Here is a 19,357-nt window from a genome sequence, read left to right on the forward strand (position 1 = left end):
TCTTTTCATTTTCCGCTGTCTTTTATTTCCTAGTTATTTATTGGACCCTTGGCAGCCTTCCAGTTTGCCATGCTATGTTTACTCTAGGTCTGAATAATTTTTCACATTACCAACATATAACAGGAGTAGTCGAAGAATCTAAATCTATAGCAAAAAAGTTAACTGATCTATGATTGCTGTCAAGAGTCAGACACTGCATCATTTGGAGAAATATCAGAAGTACGGGAGAAGTAACTTACTATATCCAGAAGTCTCTTCAAAACACTATTTCCATGATTCTGTGACTGCATAGTACAACACATAAGGCCTCAGTGAAAGTTTTGATATAGAAGAAAGAAAATAAATACTCTATATTAGTGGCCTTGCTTTATGTCCATTCTGCACCCACATTTCTCTGTGAATAGAAGTGAGATGAAGCAAGCCAGCAGCTGCTGAACACACTGCTCACAGCCATTCTCAGCCTGCGTAAGCCCCTGGAGAAGAACCATTGTCCTCAAGGAGCACATCAGCTGACATCAGGAACTAGCCTAATGACACAAGGCAAGAGGACCCCGCAGAGAGAAAAAAAGCTGATGCAAACCCACATCAATCCCCAAGTTCCATTTGTTTCATAGACACCACCTGGCCAGAAAGTGAGTATCCAGACATAGTAAACCATGTGTTGGTGTCAAGAAAGGATGGGGAGGTTACATGAGAGAAACCACAGTAGGTGCAGTTCCTAAAGACACATTTGTATGTGGCAGGCAGCCGCAACAGATCAGCCCCGTGGGCCTGAACCGTGGAGCACGGCCTGAACAATGATGCCACTTTGGGCAACACTGACAATTCAGTTTCTCCAGCCTTTGATCTCTCAATGATTTTGTTGCTTTGGAAAAGATGAAACCCCACTATGTGAGTTTACATCTTCCCTGATGCACTATCTACCACATGGATAGGAAAGAGTGATAAATTCTGTTTATGATCCACAGATACCACACAGCACCCCAGCAAGACACAGCTGACCTCTTTGATGTAGAGCCATCTGCAGCCTCCCAAAGTCCCACAGTAAAATGACTCATCAGGTTAAGGGCAGGACATGGTGTTTTCTTTGGATGAGGATCTTTGTAACTCCTACTCTCTCTGTTAAAATTTACAGTAAGGATCAGCACAATAACTATACACAAACCTGTATTCAGTTTTTAATGTACCATCAAATTAATTCCACTGCACCAAATTCACCTTTGGCATTAGATGAAGAAACAGAAGATATTTTTTCTTTGTTGGACAATTCAGTGAAAATTTTTGAGTGATTTGTAATATTAGGATGAATTCCTACGTGCTACATTAGTGAGGAATATAAAAAGTAGTATGGCTAAAGATGACAGATATTTATTGTGTATTACTCCAAATACTTCTAATTCAACAGCCTTTTCTGGACTACACATAAATTTGCACATACCCACAGATTCACAGATTAATGTGCTGATACAGGTTGCAACAAAACAAAATACCTTGCGCTTGAAGAAAAATGTGTTAAAGCCTGTAAATTTATTGAACACTCACAGTATTTTTTGCTTCATAACACTTTTTAGATAACATTTTATTTCACTGTTCTTTTCATCATAAACTTAGAGGAAAAAAGTGATGCTTCTCTTTACACTCTTACTGATATCTCTTCAAAAAGCCCAGCAACAGGCATCAAATACATTAATAGAAACTATGCATTTAAAAGGAACATTCATTTCTAGAAAGAAATAGGACCGGAAAGAAAAGCATTACACAATGAAAAGATTGCTGCTGTGTTGGGGAAGAAGCAGCAGTAGGTCTACTGAACTTACACCAGACAGGAGGTAGTATAGCAACTACAAAGCAGAGACAGTAATGCTAAAAGGAAAGGTGTAGGGGAGTGGGAAGCAGAAACATTAGTAAAACAGCCTGTGGAGATAACCACCTACATGATATTTAAAACTTGTCATGGGTTTTACTCCAGTATAGGTAATCCTGATTTCACTGCATTTTCCTGCATAATAAATTTACTTATATCATTCTGTCTGTTCTCTTTTTCTCATTTACTTCCAAATTGTACTTTATTGTTGATGTATGTTTGTTCAGGGCCTGTAAGAGATTTGCTGAAGTTTTGCCATGGTTACCTAAAATTTACTGCTACTAGTGACCTGTATTACTGCTTTTAAATCAAAATACTCTGAGGATTTCTTCAGATGATGCTTTGCTCATCTGTTACAAGGCAAATTCACCAATCCAGAGATTTGAAGACCAAAATCAAATGCTATAACCTTCTGTTCAGACATTCTACAAAACCATTCTACTAGTTTTTTATCAAGTCCAAATGATACCACAGCATGATGTAACTTTTTTTTTAAAAAAAAGTGGGGAGGAAAATATTCTTGATACAATGAGTATAAAGGACAGAAATCCCATTATATCCTCATGACACTTCTGTCCAAACCATGATTCTGCTACATATATTTTACACGAGAGCTACCTGAATTGGCCATTGTTTCACTTCCTACCTATTGCAATGCCTTTTCTGAGAGTTTAAGGACTCCCTGCTATTAGAAGCCTCTTTCTTGGATATTGGGCTTGTATAAGATGCTTCTTAGAGGGAAAACTGATCTAGTGAATTTATTCTCCCAACTTTCCCTTGAGTAAATTCAAGGCAGAGAGGCAGGCTCCTCCAGGGCAGTTCAGAGCATTTATCACTGGGAACCTCATCTGAACCAGGATGAGGTTCAGCCTCATTAGGGAAAAACAGACCATTGCAAAATCTTTCCGCTTCTCTGAATACATTAGATGAAACACTTCACATTTCTTAATTTTCTTCCTATAAGGCATGGTTTCCAAATTCCATTCATTGTGTTTCACTTACTGCCAGCTAGCCTGCTAATAATACCAGTGTCCGTGTTGATGTGGAAATGAGAACAGTACCCAAAGTTTCAGACACATGCATGACATTTCAGAAGTGCATTCATATACTAGCCACTGTCCTTCCTGAAAAATACATATTGGGTGGTGGGGGCATGTTCATCCAGGGGTTATAGTCACCAAGGGATTTATTCACTTTATCAGCATCTCCAAGGGATTTATTCACTTTACCAGGAGCTCCTACTCATGTAATTGTTTACTTTCATCCACAAATATGTCACAGTTACTTTGTTTCAGCAATTTTTTTGTTCCCAGATCCATGACTTTGTATCTGTCTGCATTAAGACTTACAAGTTTCAAATGAGTCTCCCTCACCACGCTCAATCATCAAAAGCCAAAATAATAATGAACAAACATAAGTTTGAACATGAAACTGAAGCAAACTCTTCAATCTCCTAAAAACTAACTTGAGAAAATTAAATAGTGATAAAATAAATGAATGTTTTTTTAAAAAATTCTGTTATATAACCACATTCAAATTTAGAACTTTTAGCTGGTGAAGGGTCTAGAGCACAAGTCTTATGAGAAGCAGCTGAGGGAACTGGGATTGTTTAGCCTGTAGGAAAGGAGGCTGAAGGAGACCTTATCACTCTCTACAACTACCTGAAAGGACGTTGCAGTGAGGTGGGTGTCAGTCTCTTTTTCCAAGTAACAAGCGGTAGGACGAGAGGAAGCAGCCTCAAGTTGCACCAGGGGAGGTTTAGATTGGGTATTAGGAAAGATTTCTTCACCAAAAGGGTTGTCAAACATCGGAACAGGCCGCCCAGGGAAGTGGTGACGTCACCATCCCTGGAGGTGTAGATGTGACTCCTGAGGACATGGTTTAGTGGTGGACTTGGCAGTGTTAGGTTTATGGGTCGACTCAATTATCTTAGGTCTTTTCCAACCTAAATGATTCTATGACTCCAGCGCAACCAATAGATAGGAGCACATGTGGTCTGACTGTGAATATGTAATTCTGCTGCTACTTCTCCTATTTTAATACAATTAACATGGAGTTTCTCTGCCAGCTCTAATGCATAGCTTTCTTAGGAGAGAAGAAAAGCTTTCCTACAATTATCCCATATTTGAATTCCAAATAACAAAGTTAATGATGGCAATATAAAAAGGCAAAGTAAATGCTCTATCAAATACTTTAAAAAAAAAAAATTAGTCTTGTGTTGCTCTGTAATGCACTGCATTAAGCCAGAGGCCATCAGCACAGATGGAGGTTATAGTTATTAGCAACACCAGTAGAAGGCCCGTTCAAAGTTCATCTAGTGATGATACTCATCTTCGCCATTACCAAGAATTAATGTCAGTGTATGAAATTCTGACCCACCATAAGCTGATGCTTAGATTTGGTCTGATCCTCTCTTGAAAAAAAAAAAAATCTCTTAAATATTATATAATAACTTTTGTGTTAGCCATTGTTAAGATGCCACTATTCTCTGCTTTTATCTAATTGCATTATGATACATGGAAGCAGTCTTGATTTGTATATTTTTCAGAGCAAGAGGGTTTGATTGCCCTCGTCATCAGACCCCTAACACATTTGGATCTGCCAGGTTGTATTTATCCCTCTGACTCAACATGCAGGGAACTGGGAAGAATGTTTTCTTCTGATGCTTCAAACTAACAACATTACAAAAGAAAAATAAAATAGATATTTACAGAAAGAGGCTGTGACAGTTAACAGATGTGCAGAAACACCCAAGTAATGCATCATTTATATATGAATGGTGCATGCCTTGAGCCCTCCAGTTCCCTGTTCTTTTGTCTTCCGATTCTCTGGAACATCGGATACAAGGAAATATTCCAATGAAGGAATGCAAAAAAGTAATTAAATTTGAACAGCCTGTATCATCTCTGCACTATTGACTAAACTAAGCAAACATTCAGTAAAAGAGGTTGAATATGTACATTCACAGGCTTCTTAAGCAATGAGAGAGAATTTGGATTATCCTGAACTTAATTGCACCTTATTCACAAATATATTGCTTCTTCCCAAAATTCAAAAGAAAATACTAGTTGTTAGAAATCTCAGGGGAGAAAGAAGGAGAAGAATACGATCCTGTGCCTGGTAAAAATTCAGCTGAAATATATGAAAGTACCAGAAGTTTTGCCTTCACTCTATTTCCTAAAATGTAATAAATGGAAGCACTGATCAGGAGACAATTTTGACAAGGTCAAAGAGAAACAGCAGATGGTCAAATTAGAAACTGAATACCAGTTAAAAGTAAAGTGTTGATCTTATGACCTGGTTTGGATATTTCAATATTTACAATCCCTATATGATGTATTTTCCAATCAGTTATCAGTTCTGCCACAGAGTAATAAATTTGATCCTATATGATGCAGATAAAAGTTTGATAGAAAGCAAAAATTGAAAGGACACCTTTCAGGTTCTGTGTAGGAAAAGGCTTTCAAGAGAACCCAACATAATCTTCAAAATCATTGTTCTGAGAAAATCAAGTAACTCAGAACTAAGTCACTGCAAAAATTATTGAATGGTCTTTGGAAAATCATAGCTAATCATTTTTCATGTGGATTTACCAAAACACTGACCCTATACTGAAACCTTTTTTGGTCAAAAAAAACAGTAAATAATAAGTAACAAGAAAGACAGAGACAACCCTAAGGGGCCACTGGCTGCAGGCAACCCACACTGGGGCAGGGACCCACCTGAGGCCACCAAAGTAGTATTTTGACCACTGCAGCTGGCACATTTTAGTTGATTTCCAGAGTTTTTCCTCAGTACCTGAATCCTGATGAGAATTTTGTGTTAATTGCCAAGAATTAGTCAAGACTGTTTTGCCCATGACACAATCTGCCATCAGCACCCTATCTTTTTCTGTTCATTTGGAGACATGAAAGAACCTGATGTGGATTTCTAAAGTAACTTTCCATTATTCAAAATGAGAGTCAGGTGACTGTAGCACAGGTAAGCCTCCTCATGCTGCCTTGACTTGAATAACAATAAAGCCAAAAAGACAGGGAGTTCAACCATTGAGTCACACTCCTCAGGGTGCCAGCTGAGCCCACTCCTCCCTTCATTAGCCAAGTGAACTGGCATAAGCCAGCTCAAAGCCAGCTCAACTGTGTATTCCTTCTGCAAAGGCATCTGCAACTGCACACAACCGTATTCTGACTTCAGGAGAGACAAAGCCATGCAAAGAGAATTGGGCTCATGGGGTCTAAGTCTGCAGTGGACAATGTCAACTCCAGGATGCAGCACTTGCAGTCAGAGGGGCACTTAAGCAGGAACTCTCTTCAACTTTCCTCTTCCCTTATCCAGAGCCTCTTGAAAGCGTACAGGGAATTGTCTGATATAGTTGCCAAGCCACTCTCCATGATATTTGAAAAGCCATAGCAGTCAGGTGAAGTCCCTGGTGACTGGAAAAAGGGAAACAGTTGCACTCATTTTTAAAAAGGGTAGAAAGGAGGACCCTTGGAACTGCTGACCTGTCAGCCTCATCTCTGTACCTGGAAAGATCATGAAACAGATCCTCTTAGAAGCTATGCTAAGGCACATGGAGGACTGGGAGGTGATTTGAGACAGCCAGCATGGCTTCACCAGGGGAAAGTCCTGCCTGACCAATCTAGTGACCTTCTATGATGGAATGACTTCATCAGTGGACAAGGGAAGAGCTACAGGTGTCATCTATCCGGACTTCTGTAAGGCCTTTGACACGGTCCCCCACAACATCCTTGTCTCTAAATTGGAGAGATATGGATTTGATGGGTGGACTGTTCAGTGGATGAGGAATTGGTTGGATGTTCGCATCCAGAGGGTAGTGTTCAACAGTTCAAAGTCCAGATGGAGATTGGTGACAAGTGATGTCGCTCGGGGGTTCATACTGAGACTAGTACTGTTTAATATCTTCATCAATGACATAGACAGTGGGAGCAAGTGCACCGTCAGCAAGTTTGCAAACACCAAGCTGAGTGGTGTGGTTGATGCCTGAGGGATGGGATGCCATCCAGAGGGACCTGGACAAGCTCGAGAAGTGGGCCCATGTGAACCTCATGAGGTTCAACAAAGCCAAATGCAAGGTCCTGCACATAGGTCAGGGTAACCCCTGGTATCAATACAGGCTGGGGGATGAAGGGATTGAGAGCAGCCCTGCAGAGAAGGACTTGGGGGTACTGGTGGATGAAAAGCCGGACATGACCCAGCAATGTGCGCTTGCAGCCCAGAAGCCCAACTGTATCCTGGGCTGCATCAAGAGAAGTGTGGCCAGCATGTCAAGTAAGGTGATTCTGCGCCTTTACTCCTCTCTCATGAGACCCCACCTGGAGTAGTGTGTCTAGCCTTGGAGCCCTTGGCACAGGAAAGACACCATCCTGTTGCAGCGGGTCCAGAGGAGGGCCACAAAACCGATCAGAGGGATGAAACAACTCTCCTATGAAGAAAGGCTGAGACAGTTGGGGTTGTTCACTCTGGAGAAGAGAAGGCTCCAGGGAGATCTTATTGCAGCCTTTCAGTACTTAAAGGGGGCCTATAAGAAAGACGGGGACAAACTTTTTAACAGGGCCTGTTGCGATAGGACAATGGGTAATGGGTTTAAACTAAAAGAGGGTAGATTTAGACTAGATAGAAGGAAGAAATTTTTTACGATGAGGGTGGTGAGACACTGGAACAAGTTGCCCAGAGAGGTGGTAGATGCCCCATCCTGGAAACGTTCAAAGTCAGGCTAGATGGGGCTCTGAGCAACCTGATCTAGTTGAAGATGTCCCTGGCCACGGCAGGGGGATGGAACTGGATGACCTTTAAAAGTCCCTTCCAACCCAAACTATTCTATGATTCTATATTGCCAGCAGCAATCAACAGTCCTCAAGACCTGAAAAACCACGTTACCGTTGATTGTCACAGCCTGTACTGGCAACTCTACATCATCCCTCTATTTAATCAGTGGAGTAACACTGCTGGTTTTACAGCCCTCTGCAGCAGACACTTCTCATCACCAAGTTACAAACGAGGGACTAAGTGACAGGGTAGGAGTAATTTAATCAAAATCGCATGTGTTATCTGTGACTGGAAATTGAACTTTGGTCCTTCAAATCTACATCGAACATTGCACACCTTAAATTATCTTTACCATCCATATGCATTTTCTCTGCACAAAAAAATTACAGACAGGAAATTTATTATTATTCAGAATATACCAGACTCATTCTTCTGTGGTGAGATCAACACATTATGTTACACTGTTACTTCTAACTTGCCTGACCACCCAGTGCCATGTCATACATCACTTCTTTTCACGCAGTGTTACCTTTGCTGCACAAAGAAACACCCAGCATAACTTAGGGAACAGGACAGGAGGGCCAAACTCAGAGCATGGAATGGCTGTGGAACATAAATAGCAAAAGGTCTGCTCTGTTTTCTCCTTTTGTGGTTCTAAAATATCCAAATATCTCAGATTTTTTTTCTTATTTTCCACAGCCAAATTCTTCTACAGGATAGATCCTATCAGAAAGGTGGAAGTCCAAAGGTAGCCCTTTCATGGCAATTCCACCTGTGACCTACTTACCAGTGGCTCCATGTGCTCCAGCTTCCTTGAGCATCTGCTGGGTTTCTCTGTCTCTCTGCCTGCAGCAGACTCGACACAGTCCCACTTTCTAACTCAGTGCATTTAAGAAAAAAATCCTCCAGAAACTCTAAAATTCATTCTGACAATGTAAATGTATCAAATACAGCCGTTTTCAGTATATCCACATCTACAGGTGAAGCTTTGTCCTCAGAAAGCAGTCTAAGTCCCTTTATTTAACAGGAAGCAGCTGAGATCACCTGAAGACACACAAGCCAGACACCACTCTCCAAGGCTGTGCGAGTTTGGCTTCACTTGAGCCAGTATCTGTGTTCTTTTTGCCAGTCCCCATGTACATTAAAAAGAACAATTATGCAACCCTTTTTCTTACACAGTCAAACTGTAACTTCCTCTGTCAGAGCTGATCCAGGATTTCTGCCCTCTACTTCCATCTTTGCTGAGGCACAAAACTACCTTCTAGAATTGAGATAAAAGTTTAGAGGAATATTTATGGTCTTTGAAGCAGTATTCAATCTCTGTCTACTTAGGGCTAACACTCATGTAATCAAGGAGTGATGAGCCTGCAGCAGTGCTGGGTCTAGAAAGAGACACCAAGTTACATTTAAGGTTATTACAGACAAAAGTGACAATTAGGGCACAGATAGAACAGGTCTAGGGTGGGCAGAAACTAAGAAGCAAAAGTCAGCATATGGCTTAACCATAGCCCAAACCTTAGTTGTCACCCTAATCTGAGAACGCCACCCATCCCCAAATCAAAATTAAAAGAAAAGGGAACAGCTTTTGCTAACCCTAAAATATCATCTGAGTTTTTTCTGCTACCAAGAAAGTAATGTGTACCTTCAGCTGTCACTATGCTAAACTGAATGCAACCCTAGAGACAAGTTTCTGTCTACCCCTGGATCTCCTATCTTAAATCAATTCAATTTGCTCATGAAGGACCTAGTAATAGAGATCTTAAATTACTTCTGTCCTGAACCCTGACACAGTCTAAGCCTAAATTCAATCATGAACATCCCCTTGGCACACACCAGGGCCACAGCTAGAAATAAAGCAAAGATAGGTGCATGATGCAGCACTCACCTCTGTGACCTCTCCTACACCCAATATTAACCCACACTTTCTCTGGCACAAAAGCTTATCTTAACTTTAGACTAACCTTTATCAGCAAGAGCAATTGGACCAACACTGAAATATGAACAAGAAACCCTGGCCAGCCTTAGACACAACTGCAGTCCAAGGGCCTTCACAGGACAAGGCCAATAAACCAGGCACTTCAGTCATTGCCATCCTTTACCCTACCACATATATTCTCAGGCAGAAATAAAAATGCAGACCAGGTGATCTAAGCTGGGCCCAGATCCACAAATCAGCATCATGTCAGAGAACAGCTAGCATGGGTTATAACATCTGGAGGAAAGGCCTGGCCATGTCGTCTCTCTCATTCCTCTGACCCAGCACACGGGCCTGCCTGGGGTATGGCCCAAGCACGTTGCCCTGAGATCACTCAAAGCAGCCATGCTCCTAAACCAGCCAACACCATCCTGCATCTGGACTTTGTTCCCAGGGGTTACTTCACACTCAGATTTTTGTATGAACAGTGTTGTCACACAAACTCTGCCTTCATCATTCCTCTGATTCCTCATGGGACTGTTTTCCTTCCTTTGTTTAATGAGTGAGGTTCCCACATCCCCTTTTCAAGACATATACATAATTTGTATTACTGTATCCAAAGTGCTAAGCTTTGTTTGCTGCCTCAGTCCTGATACTTTCATCTGCTTCTTCCAACAGGTATCAGCACCATAATTCATCCTTTCTTGTGTGTTAGAAAACACAGTTCAGAGGCAGCACATAAGATGCAGCCACCCAAATTGCCTCAACTTGTCATCAACAAGATGAGCAGATTAAATTATTTCACAGAAAACAAATGATGCTCATGATGAAATATCACATCAAGCTGGAAAAGTGATGTGTGTGTTCTACAGCAGTATGAAAACTTATTTGGGACTCCTCCTGACATTTGTAGAATGAATTTTTCAATTTACACGGGAAAGGACATCACCACCCGGGTCATCTTCATCGCTGCTGTAATTTATGAACTTAAGTGCTAGCCAAGGTGAACTGAATTTACTGTCTGTAATAAAAATAAGATTTAGAAAATGCACCTTAGAAATATACCTTCTACTTAGCAACAGGACCACAAGAGCACAGATAGGCTTATAGATTACCAGGACATGGTTGCCATTGCAGGGACTGAGGACATGGGAGATGTCTCTTAATTTTCAACTGTCTGCCTGTGCCACACCATGATGGTGGCTTTTGGGTTTTACCACACTTGCGCACATTTCATGAGGGACAGGAACATGCCATGGTCCTTAACACCAGCATGAGAGCATTTTCCATGAAACAACCTCTGACCTCTCAACTCTCATCTTTTAGGGTGGTCTGCAAAACAGCTTTAACAAGTTACTTGCTGAGTTTCATGGATGTTAAATAACCAAATACTAAAAATCATTCCCTCCAAGACACCAGTTTTATGGCAGGTTGTGGGTTTCCACTGATCTCATGCCCCTCATTTTCCCACAGGCAATAATCATCCCTTTCTGCCCTGAGGTTTACCACCTCTCCTTTCCTAGCGCCTGCCTTGGCCCCTCAGGCATTAACTTGCTTTTCCTCACAAAGCATCTTTATCCTCAGACTGTACTTGGTTTCAGTTTACTGCTTCTGTTTCAGGTCTGGAGAGGGCCAGTGTGCCAGACAGCATCTCCATTTTTTCACCTGCAGCAAATGCTGTCACCTCACTGTAAAACTTGCCCAGATGTAGACTGAGATCATCACGCCTACAGCAGTAACACTTTTACTTCCCCTCTTACATATAAACCTGTAATTTTCTCCCTTGCTTGCTGTCTCTCTAACAGCCAGCAGGCTATGCTAAGGGATCAGTTTTCTCCATCAGAAAAACACCGAGACCCGTTTTCAAGAAGCTGTGTTTTCCCACCAGCAATATGAGGAGAACTTGTGTGTCTGCCCCAGATTGACACGGCTCTGCCCAGAAGTGGAAAGATGAAAGATACACATTTCCCCATCAAAATAACAGAGCAGTTTGCCACCACGCATGGTATCCCATGTATGGATGGGATTCTGTCAGGCTTCCATCAGACAAATCTGAACATCCCCTAGTGACAACTAGGTCATTTCTTGAGCACAGGAAGATAATAAAGGAACTTTCCTCCTGACATTAAGTACTTTCTTCCAGAAGTAAGAAACAGCCCATAATATGATAATATGAGAAAAAGTATGACTGGGCCTTTCCAAAACATGAAGAGATGAAACAGATGCCAGGAATGGCACCTTTGCCCTCTGTATTGCCAGGGAAAATACTGACCCCAGGCTCACAGGGACTGTCTGGAAGCCTGGTGAAGCCCAGCTGTTTTTTTAAGCAGACAAAAGACAAATGTCCAAATCATGATGAGCAATTCATTTCTATTCTTATAAAACTTTGGAACCGGTCAAGTTTTGTACTACCACAGGAGGGCATAAATCAAAATCCAGAGGAAAACAAGAGGTGGTCCAAACCAATGAGGTGCGGTTTCATAGCTAGTGTAAATGCGTGCATGTATGGTGCTCCAGCCCCATCCACTGCCTCTCTCATGTCTGCACCACCACCCCTGCAGCAGGAATGCCAGGAAGGAGCCGAAGGAAACATAACATTGTTTTTTGTAAAGTTTGGCTTTCAGGCCCAGAAACAAAACATTTGGCCACGCATGAGGCACGGAAAGCAAGAGCAGAGGCTAAGATCACAGTAAACCCCGCATGAAAACTGTTCCCTCAGGTTGTCTTCACAACCATGAAGGAACCAGAGGGAAAAAAGGGAAATAATCACTTGGTGAAAGTGAAGCTATATCTTTGGGGGAAGCTGAGTCAAACTAATCCTCTGCTCCTAAAAGGAAGAGGTCCCCCTCTTCCCTCCCACTTATGCAGCTCTTCTGCTTCTGCCTACACAATCCAGCTGCCTCCCTTGTGATGACTCTGGCAGGCACAGAACCTTTCCGTAAACCAATTTTATTCACCATCGCAGTAGACGTCTCTCTGGCTTGCTATGTCTGTTCCTTGTTGACTGACTTGGCTGAACTGACAGATCCCAAATGATGAGTGGATTAGCCCGAGGCAAGCAGTGTAGGAGATTGAGGGAAGAGAGGGGGACGGTAACTTTCTTCCTCCAGGGCAGCTGAGCCCTTAGACAAGCTCATTTCTTAGGAAACACGCTTTCACTGTGCTTCTATCTAGCTGGTCTGTCCATCTAAACTGAAACTCTTTTGACAAAGATCCCAGTCCTCTTTTAATTGAAACAGGCTGTTCTGTGAGCTAAAAAAAAAAAAAAAAAAAAAAGACCATCCTTCCTTAAGTGTGGCTACAGCAACCAATTAAAGAGAATTAACTAATTTAAGAGCAGTTTCAAAAATTACATTACCAGCTAGTGGAAGGCATTCCTCAGTCAAACCATTCATTGTCTCTTCCTGGTTCCAGATTATTCAACTTAATAGTAATATTAGTCCGAAGAGGAAATTGCTTGTTTAAACAACCAGAAAATCCTTATTTCATTATATAGTAGTAAACTGAAAAATCCACAGTGAAAAGTAAAAAAAAAAAAAAGGCTGAGCAAAATATTCTCTCATTTCAGTGTTTAATTGACAAGTGCAAACATAAGGCTCTCATTCTGCAAGATGTGTGTATCATTCCATTAAAATCAAGTCACATGTGTGGGCAACAAACAGTAAAAAGGCAGCGCTGGGTGAAAACATTGTGCTTTGAGTTTGAAACCAGTGAAAAAAAAAAATAGACTTAGAAGATAAAATACCAAATTGAGATTCCATATACATTCATGGTGCTGGAGGCCCTGTCCCTGCCTAACAGATATCCTTGCAAATACTCCTCTGTCCATGGCTTTCCCTGTCTGCTCAGAGGGTAGTGGAATAGACACCCCCACTCCTTGTTTTGGCCAGTCCTCAGCACTGAAAGCTTTGCACAAGAGCACTGCTATTAGCATGCACATATGGCATTTCACCAGGTGAATTTTGCTAAACGTTCATAAACAAAGTGACTTACCTGAATCTTTGCTAGACTAGTGCTAGTTTTTCTTCACATGAGAGTGGGAGACATGTTTTCATATCTTCTTTTCTTTATCTTTAGGTGGGAGAAGGTAAAACTGCCATAAGCAACTTCAAGAGTCAGAATAATTTGGGTAGGTCCTATGGCATCTAGGACACAGGGAGTGTTAGAGTTCACATGGTTCCTAAGTTATGGTATGATGACTTAAGCTATTTACCCTATAGAAATACCATACATCTACATCTTCAAAATGGACCTCATGTGGGCCAGGTGGGGTACATAAGCCTCAGACACTGTGGTAGGTACAGTGATTTCCCAAAGAAATGGATTTTCTGCATTAAAGGCTGTGTCATCTAAAGTCAATTATTTCAAGGAATACATCAAGGTTGATGAACTACCAATGAATTATATGCATATTTGATTCTGAACTTTCTGACAACTTATAAACCACTCCCTTTGGATTTTTACCAGGAGGAAATAAATTAGAAAAATATTCACTTTTCCAGAGCAGACAGGTCTTGAAACTTCTCCCATAGCAAATATCAAGGAATGTAGTACTCTCCTCAACATCTGACAATCTTTTTTCAGTGTTGAAATGCCTAGCTTTTGGGAAGCTTATCTCCCATTACCTTTATGCACAGAGACAAGAATTTCAGCCTCATCTTAGCTCACAGCTTTTCTGTTCTGCTTTTCCTTTTCCTTTTTTAACTTCAATTTTTGTTTCAGTTAATAATGAAGCCAGTCCTTAAAAATGCAAGAATATGGCAGCTTGAAGCAGACCAAACTGGGATGAATCTTCAAGCTGTCAAGGAAAGGCTGACTGACATCTTAAAAAGTCTGCTGCTTTGAAATGCCACACACAAAACAGGAAATACCACTTTGGCTCTGCTACTACAAGAAAACCACTTTGGCTTCCTGTTAACAGAAAGACACGTCTCATAAATTAAGTAAACCCCGAATCTCATTGCAATTGGTCACTTTTGTACCACCAAACAAGTAAAACAACAAAAAAAGCCCAAACCCCAAACTTCAGTCACAGAACATAGAGTTCCTCACATAGAAGTATGCATACATGGACTCCTTGCTACTTTAAGAGTTAAAACATACAATTTTTTTATATTATAACTGTAATACACATGTAAGCTTACAGGCTCAAACAATAGATGCAGCATGCCCATAATTTTTCCTAGTTAGAAATGATTTTAAATTCTGAAATTCTACATAGTTTTAAATCAAATACCACCTCTTTTCTTCCCCTCCCTCCTTGGCTGTCCCAAAACAGCCTTTTCTCTCAATATGAAGGTTTCCTCCAAAAATAAAATTATTTGGGAAAAAAAAAAAAAAAAAGTTGTAGCACATTATTTATTCCTGTTTATTCGTGCTTCAGGTGAAACCCAGTATTGAGTAAATAATCAGAACTAGATGCAGAAACAATTCACAGTCCCCACATGAAACCTCTCCTATCTTAGGAAAGGGAATGTGACCACACCTCATTCTGGTAACTCATGAGATCTACACCACCAAAACAGAGGGATTCGATTTCCAGAAAAGCCACCAGAAACAGGCTGCAGAAACAGCTGAAATTAGATATTGTCATTAGTTACTCCAAAATCTGCAAAGCTGGACTGGCTGCACCAATACCAAAACTCTTTACGGACAAAGGAATAATTGCGCACATGCACACGTCCATGCACACACACTTTCTCATGAAAAAGTCCCATGAGGCAGATAGCTAAAGACTTTTGGACGCTCACTAGAGATGCACAGTTTTCCTGTGCTGTGAGTCAATAGTGCAGGCCTTCCAAATTCAGACCGACAAGATACTGTTTACCCCAAGTATCACTGAATGGAGCAGAGAGCTGTCCAAGTTTCTCCGGCCGAGGTGGCTCCCCGCTGTGTTCACTAGCTGTAGCTGTCTGCTTGTGCACACTTCTGTCTCCGATTGTGGCTGTGCAGCCCATTGTGATGAATCCACCACCAAGTGAAAACTGTCACATTAATTAGCAATGTTGGAAAATCAATCCTGTTTTACTACAATTTTTGCTTCACATTTCTCACGTTTTCCATTTGTCTAAATAATAGCTGAAGAGAATGGAGATAGACCCCCAGCGCTGCACTTGCATAAAACCCATACATTTGTTTTCTTGAACACACAGAAATTTGTTAAAATAATGACTGCATTAAAGAACACCATTCAAGAATTTTCTGTTCTTTTCTAAGAGGGTGATACAGACCATCCTCAACAGGTTTCCAAAACCTCAGTTGTTCAACAGTAAGTATCTGCTGACCATCTGAATGTAATTTAAAAGCTATTTGAGGCTATGTAATCTATCAAAACCAATAGTAGAGTTTGAGCAGTCCAAGGACATTTGTCTATATTTGGGAAACCTGTTTTGTATATGCTTATACAAGCACAGTGTGAAGAGAGCCAACAGAGCATGTGCAGGCCACACAGTGCTTTCCTTTGTATAGTGCAAATCTACTTCAGCAAACGGAGTTGACTAGAATTTTGCTGAGAACTGCAAGGCACTGACTCATCTGGCCCCGTTCAACAGACCACTTAAGCATGTGCTTTTTTAAGATCTAAGATGCTTTTGAAGAAAAATGGTGTTTGGTGTTTACACACTGTTTTATGAGAAACTTGCACTTGGGAGAGAAAAATGTACATGCAATTTGACCTCCATTATTTATCAGTTATTTAGCACCAGCAGACTAGCCCCAATTATAAAGTCCTGACCCAATATCAGTCCTTACCCTCACACTCCTAAACCCTTTTATACCTGAGGCAGTAACACTATCCCCAAGTATAGCACTCAACCAGCCACCATTTCCCCTGACCCTCTCCCATTAAAGCTTATATCAAAGGAGCCTACATTCTTCCTTCTATTTCCCCTTTCTTATAGCTTACCATCTGCTCCTCAGTTCTCACACTCAACACAGCCTTAATTGACATTTTTGGATGCATTGGGACATAATTCCGTGTCTCAATTTTAAAAGGAAAGCTGCTGAATGTTAAAAATGCAGTATCAACAAACTTATCACTACACAGGTGGAAAAGATTTCACATGTTCCCACTACACTATTAACTTTTGTTTTCTCAGTCAAGCTATGATAAAACACATAATGTATAAAGACAGGTGCATCTGTAAATTGTATTTTCCTTTAAAAGATAAACTGTGTTGAAAACTAATGACAAAGAATATCGTTATGAAATAGCCAACAGAAGGACAGATTGCCACAGTTCCTGCAGTGGCATTAATTTGAGAATGGTGAGCTAATTCTTTCTTTTCAAAATTCATCACTTTGCAGGGTTCCTCATACTTGTACGTATGCAAAAGATGGGAAGGCAAAAAAAACAAACCTTGTACTGAGGACAACGAAGGCAAGAAGTTATGATCCTCCAGCAAAACCCCTAACATACTTATTTTTATTTGCCCAAAGGGAAATCTTGAAACTTTCTAGAAAACTTATTTTCCTGCCCTGAAGATTTTCTTCATCTAAAACTCAAAGCTAGAATGACAGAAGAAAAAGTTACAGCAGATATTCCAGTGTAGTCTCAGTTGCAGAGCTATTATTGTGATTCATAATGGAACAAAAAACAAAGAGGCATTTCAAGTCAACCTGTAAGCATTCTCATTGGGGCAGGTCTGGTCCATATGTGCCTATCTACATTAGGAAATTCAGCATATATAAATATATAAATAAAACATATATACAGTAGTCACATTCATATAAGCCGTAAAATTACATATATTTACAAAAATATTTGCAGCTATGTTTTACACTCAGGTCCACATCAGGAATTTAATTATTTAGCTTCTGCCTTGTGAACTTGATCACCTTCCTAAGTAGGAATCTGGGATGAACTTGTACCTTATATATTCAGAGCTGTCAAAAATAAGAAAGAAAATAATCTTCCAAGGAATTCTACCAAATCAATAAGAAAAGCTGATACTTGTTGAAGCATTAGCTGCCTCACAGAAAATTACATGTTAACAAACATTAAGATACCTTCTCTTCATGTAGAAAGACAGTACCTTGGTCTGGTCCATAAATAAATTTGAAACTCAAATAGCATCAGGCAGAGCACAAACCAGGTGCCTGACAGCTGTCTGTAGTATAAACTCATGCATAATTACTATTTGTCTCAGTTTAAACTGGTAGAATGGTGAAAGTGAATGAATGTAGAGATGAAAATGCATACAGCAGGTTACCTTACAGGGTAAAAAGGTAGACTACATCCTGTCAACATTGTTTTAGCTTCCTTTAACGGTAAGTTACATGGTTAAAACAACTTCAATGATCTCACATTTATACAGTACATATTATACAGTTCTGTGACTTCCAAGAGCTAGACATATTTAATTTACTTCTCCAGAGATGGAAAAACATTTCTTCACTGCTTCATAAAATAATCTTCTTAGGTATGCAGCCCAGGTTCAGGTATGTTTTTTTAATTTGTGGGATTCGCCATTTTGACATGAAATGAGTTTTGCAAGAGGAATTAAAACTTTGGAGAAGGGGTTGTTTTCCTTTTGAAGAACACTTGAACAAAAGCAATCCTCAAAATGCAGCAGTTTAAAGTGCCTGTATGTGAAGACCCATGGGGAAAAATCTTGCCATGATCCATTGAACCATGGCCTCAGATAGCACTTTCAGTGATAGGCTGTGGAGTCATCTCTTGCTCCTCGCTATTCTCTGTGGACATGTCCTGGACGCCCTGCTGCTGATAAATGTCTTGGACCAACATGATGTTTGTGTTTCTCCACTCTCTGTACTTCATTGCCGTCAGTTTTGGGTCCTCTAGCAACTGGTTAATTGTAGCCAGGTCATGTTCCTTACACTAGGAAGAGAACAAGTGGTTATTTCCCACAGAAACTGTCAAGCTCATTGTCCATAACAAAAACACTCTGGGAACATTCGAGAACCATGTCACAAGGAGATGGCTAATTATCCATCCTCCTGGCAACATGTTTCCATTTTTAGAAAGGAGATCATCAAAGTTAAGTCCACAGCAGAAATTCATCCCAGTTGAAGGCAAGGTTATGATTTCATATAGATTTTATATTTCGCAGGTTTCTTAGCAAAACTTGATGAGAGAGGATTCATGTGAAAATTAGACATTATTATGCTGTCTCACAACAAGTTAGTACGTGCATGAAACTAGACACAACAGCATTTATTTCTGTAATTCACACCAGTTCCAACTTTCTCAAAAAATACTTATTCCTGGGCCACATTATAAAGGTCTCTTCTCTAGAAGCTAGACAGAAAATCATTTTGGATATAATCTGTACACTGGCAGTAGAGTGGCTAGAGTACATGTGACTGCTAATACATCTACTGCCAGCTACTACCACCAAATCTGGTCTCTACTTTTAGATGAGAGCAGCTCAGACCGTATGTTGCAGGCACTCTGGTTCAATTGTAAGGTATGAACAGCCACAGATATAGGGATGCTGACACCCTTTAAGTCACAGGAATCATAGAATGCTTGAGGTTGAAAGCAACCTTTGGAAGTCATCTGATCCAATCCCCTTCCTCAAGCAGAGCCACCTAGAGACAGCTGTCTAGGACCTTATCCAGACAGCTTTTGAATATCTCCAAGGATGGAGACTCCACAGCCTCTCTGGGCAACCTGTGCCAGTGCTCAGTCAGCCCTCACAGTAAAAAAGTGTTTCTTGATGTTCAGAGGGAACCTCCCGTGTTTCAGTTTCTGTCCACTGCTTCTGGTTCTGCCACTGGGCATCACTGAGAACAGCCTGGCTCTGTCTTCTTTACACCCTCCTTTCAGA

General features: G+C 40.7%; 1 protein-coding gene across 2 annotated transcripts in view; it reads right to left on the reverse strand.

Annotated features, from left to right (window-relative positions):
* Positions 1–12,583: 12,583 nt before the first annotated feature.
* The window catches only part of IPCEF1 (interaction protein for cytohesin exchange factors 1), a 63,513-nt gene continuing 56,739 nt past the window's right edge, over positions 12,584–19,357 (reverse strand). For both annotated transcript variants that reach the window (XM_074818803.1, XM_074818804.1), the window contains one exon: positions 12,584–18,405. In XM_074818803.1, coding sequence (XP_074674904.1) covers positions 18,205–18,405 — 201 coding nt within the window. In that variant the 3' untranslated portion in view covers positions 12,584–18,204. The remainder of the gene's footprint in view (positions 18,406–19,357) is intronic.

This window comes from Strix aluco, chromosome 3 (genome assembly GCF_031877795.1).
Source record: "Strix aluco isolate bStrAlu1 chromosome 3, bStrAlu1.hap1, whole genome shotgun sequence".
Lineage (NCBI taxonomy): Eukaryota > Metazoa > Chordata > Aves > Strigiformes > Strigidae > Strix > Strix aluco.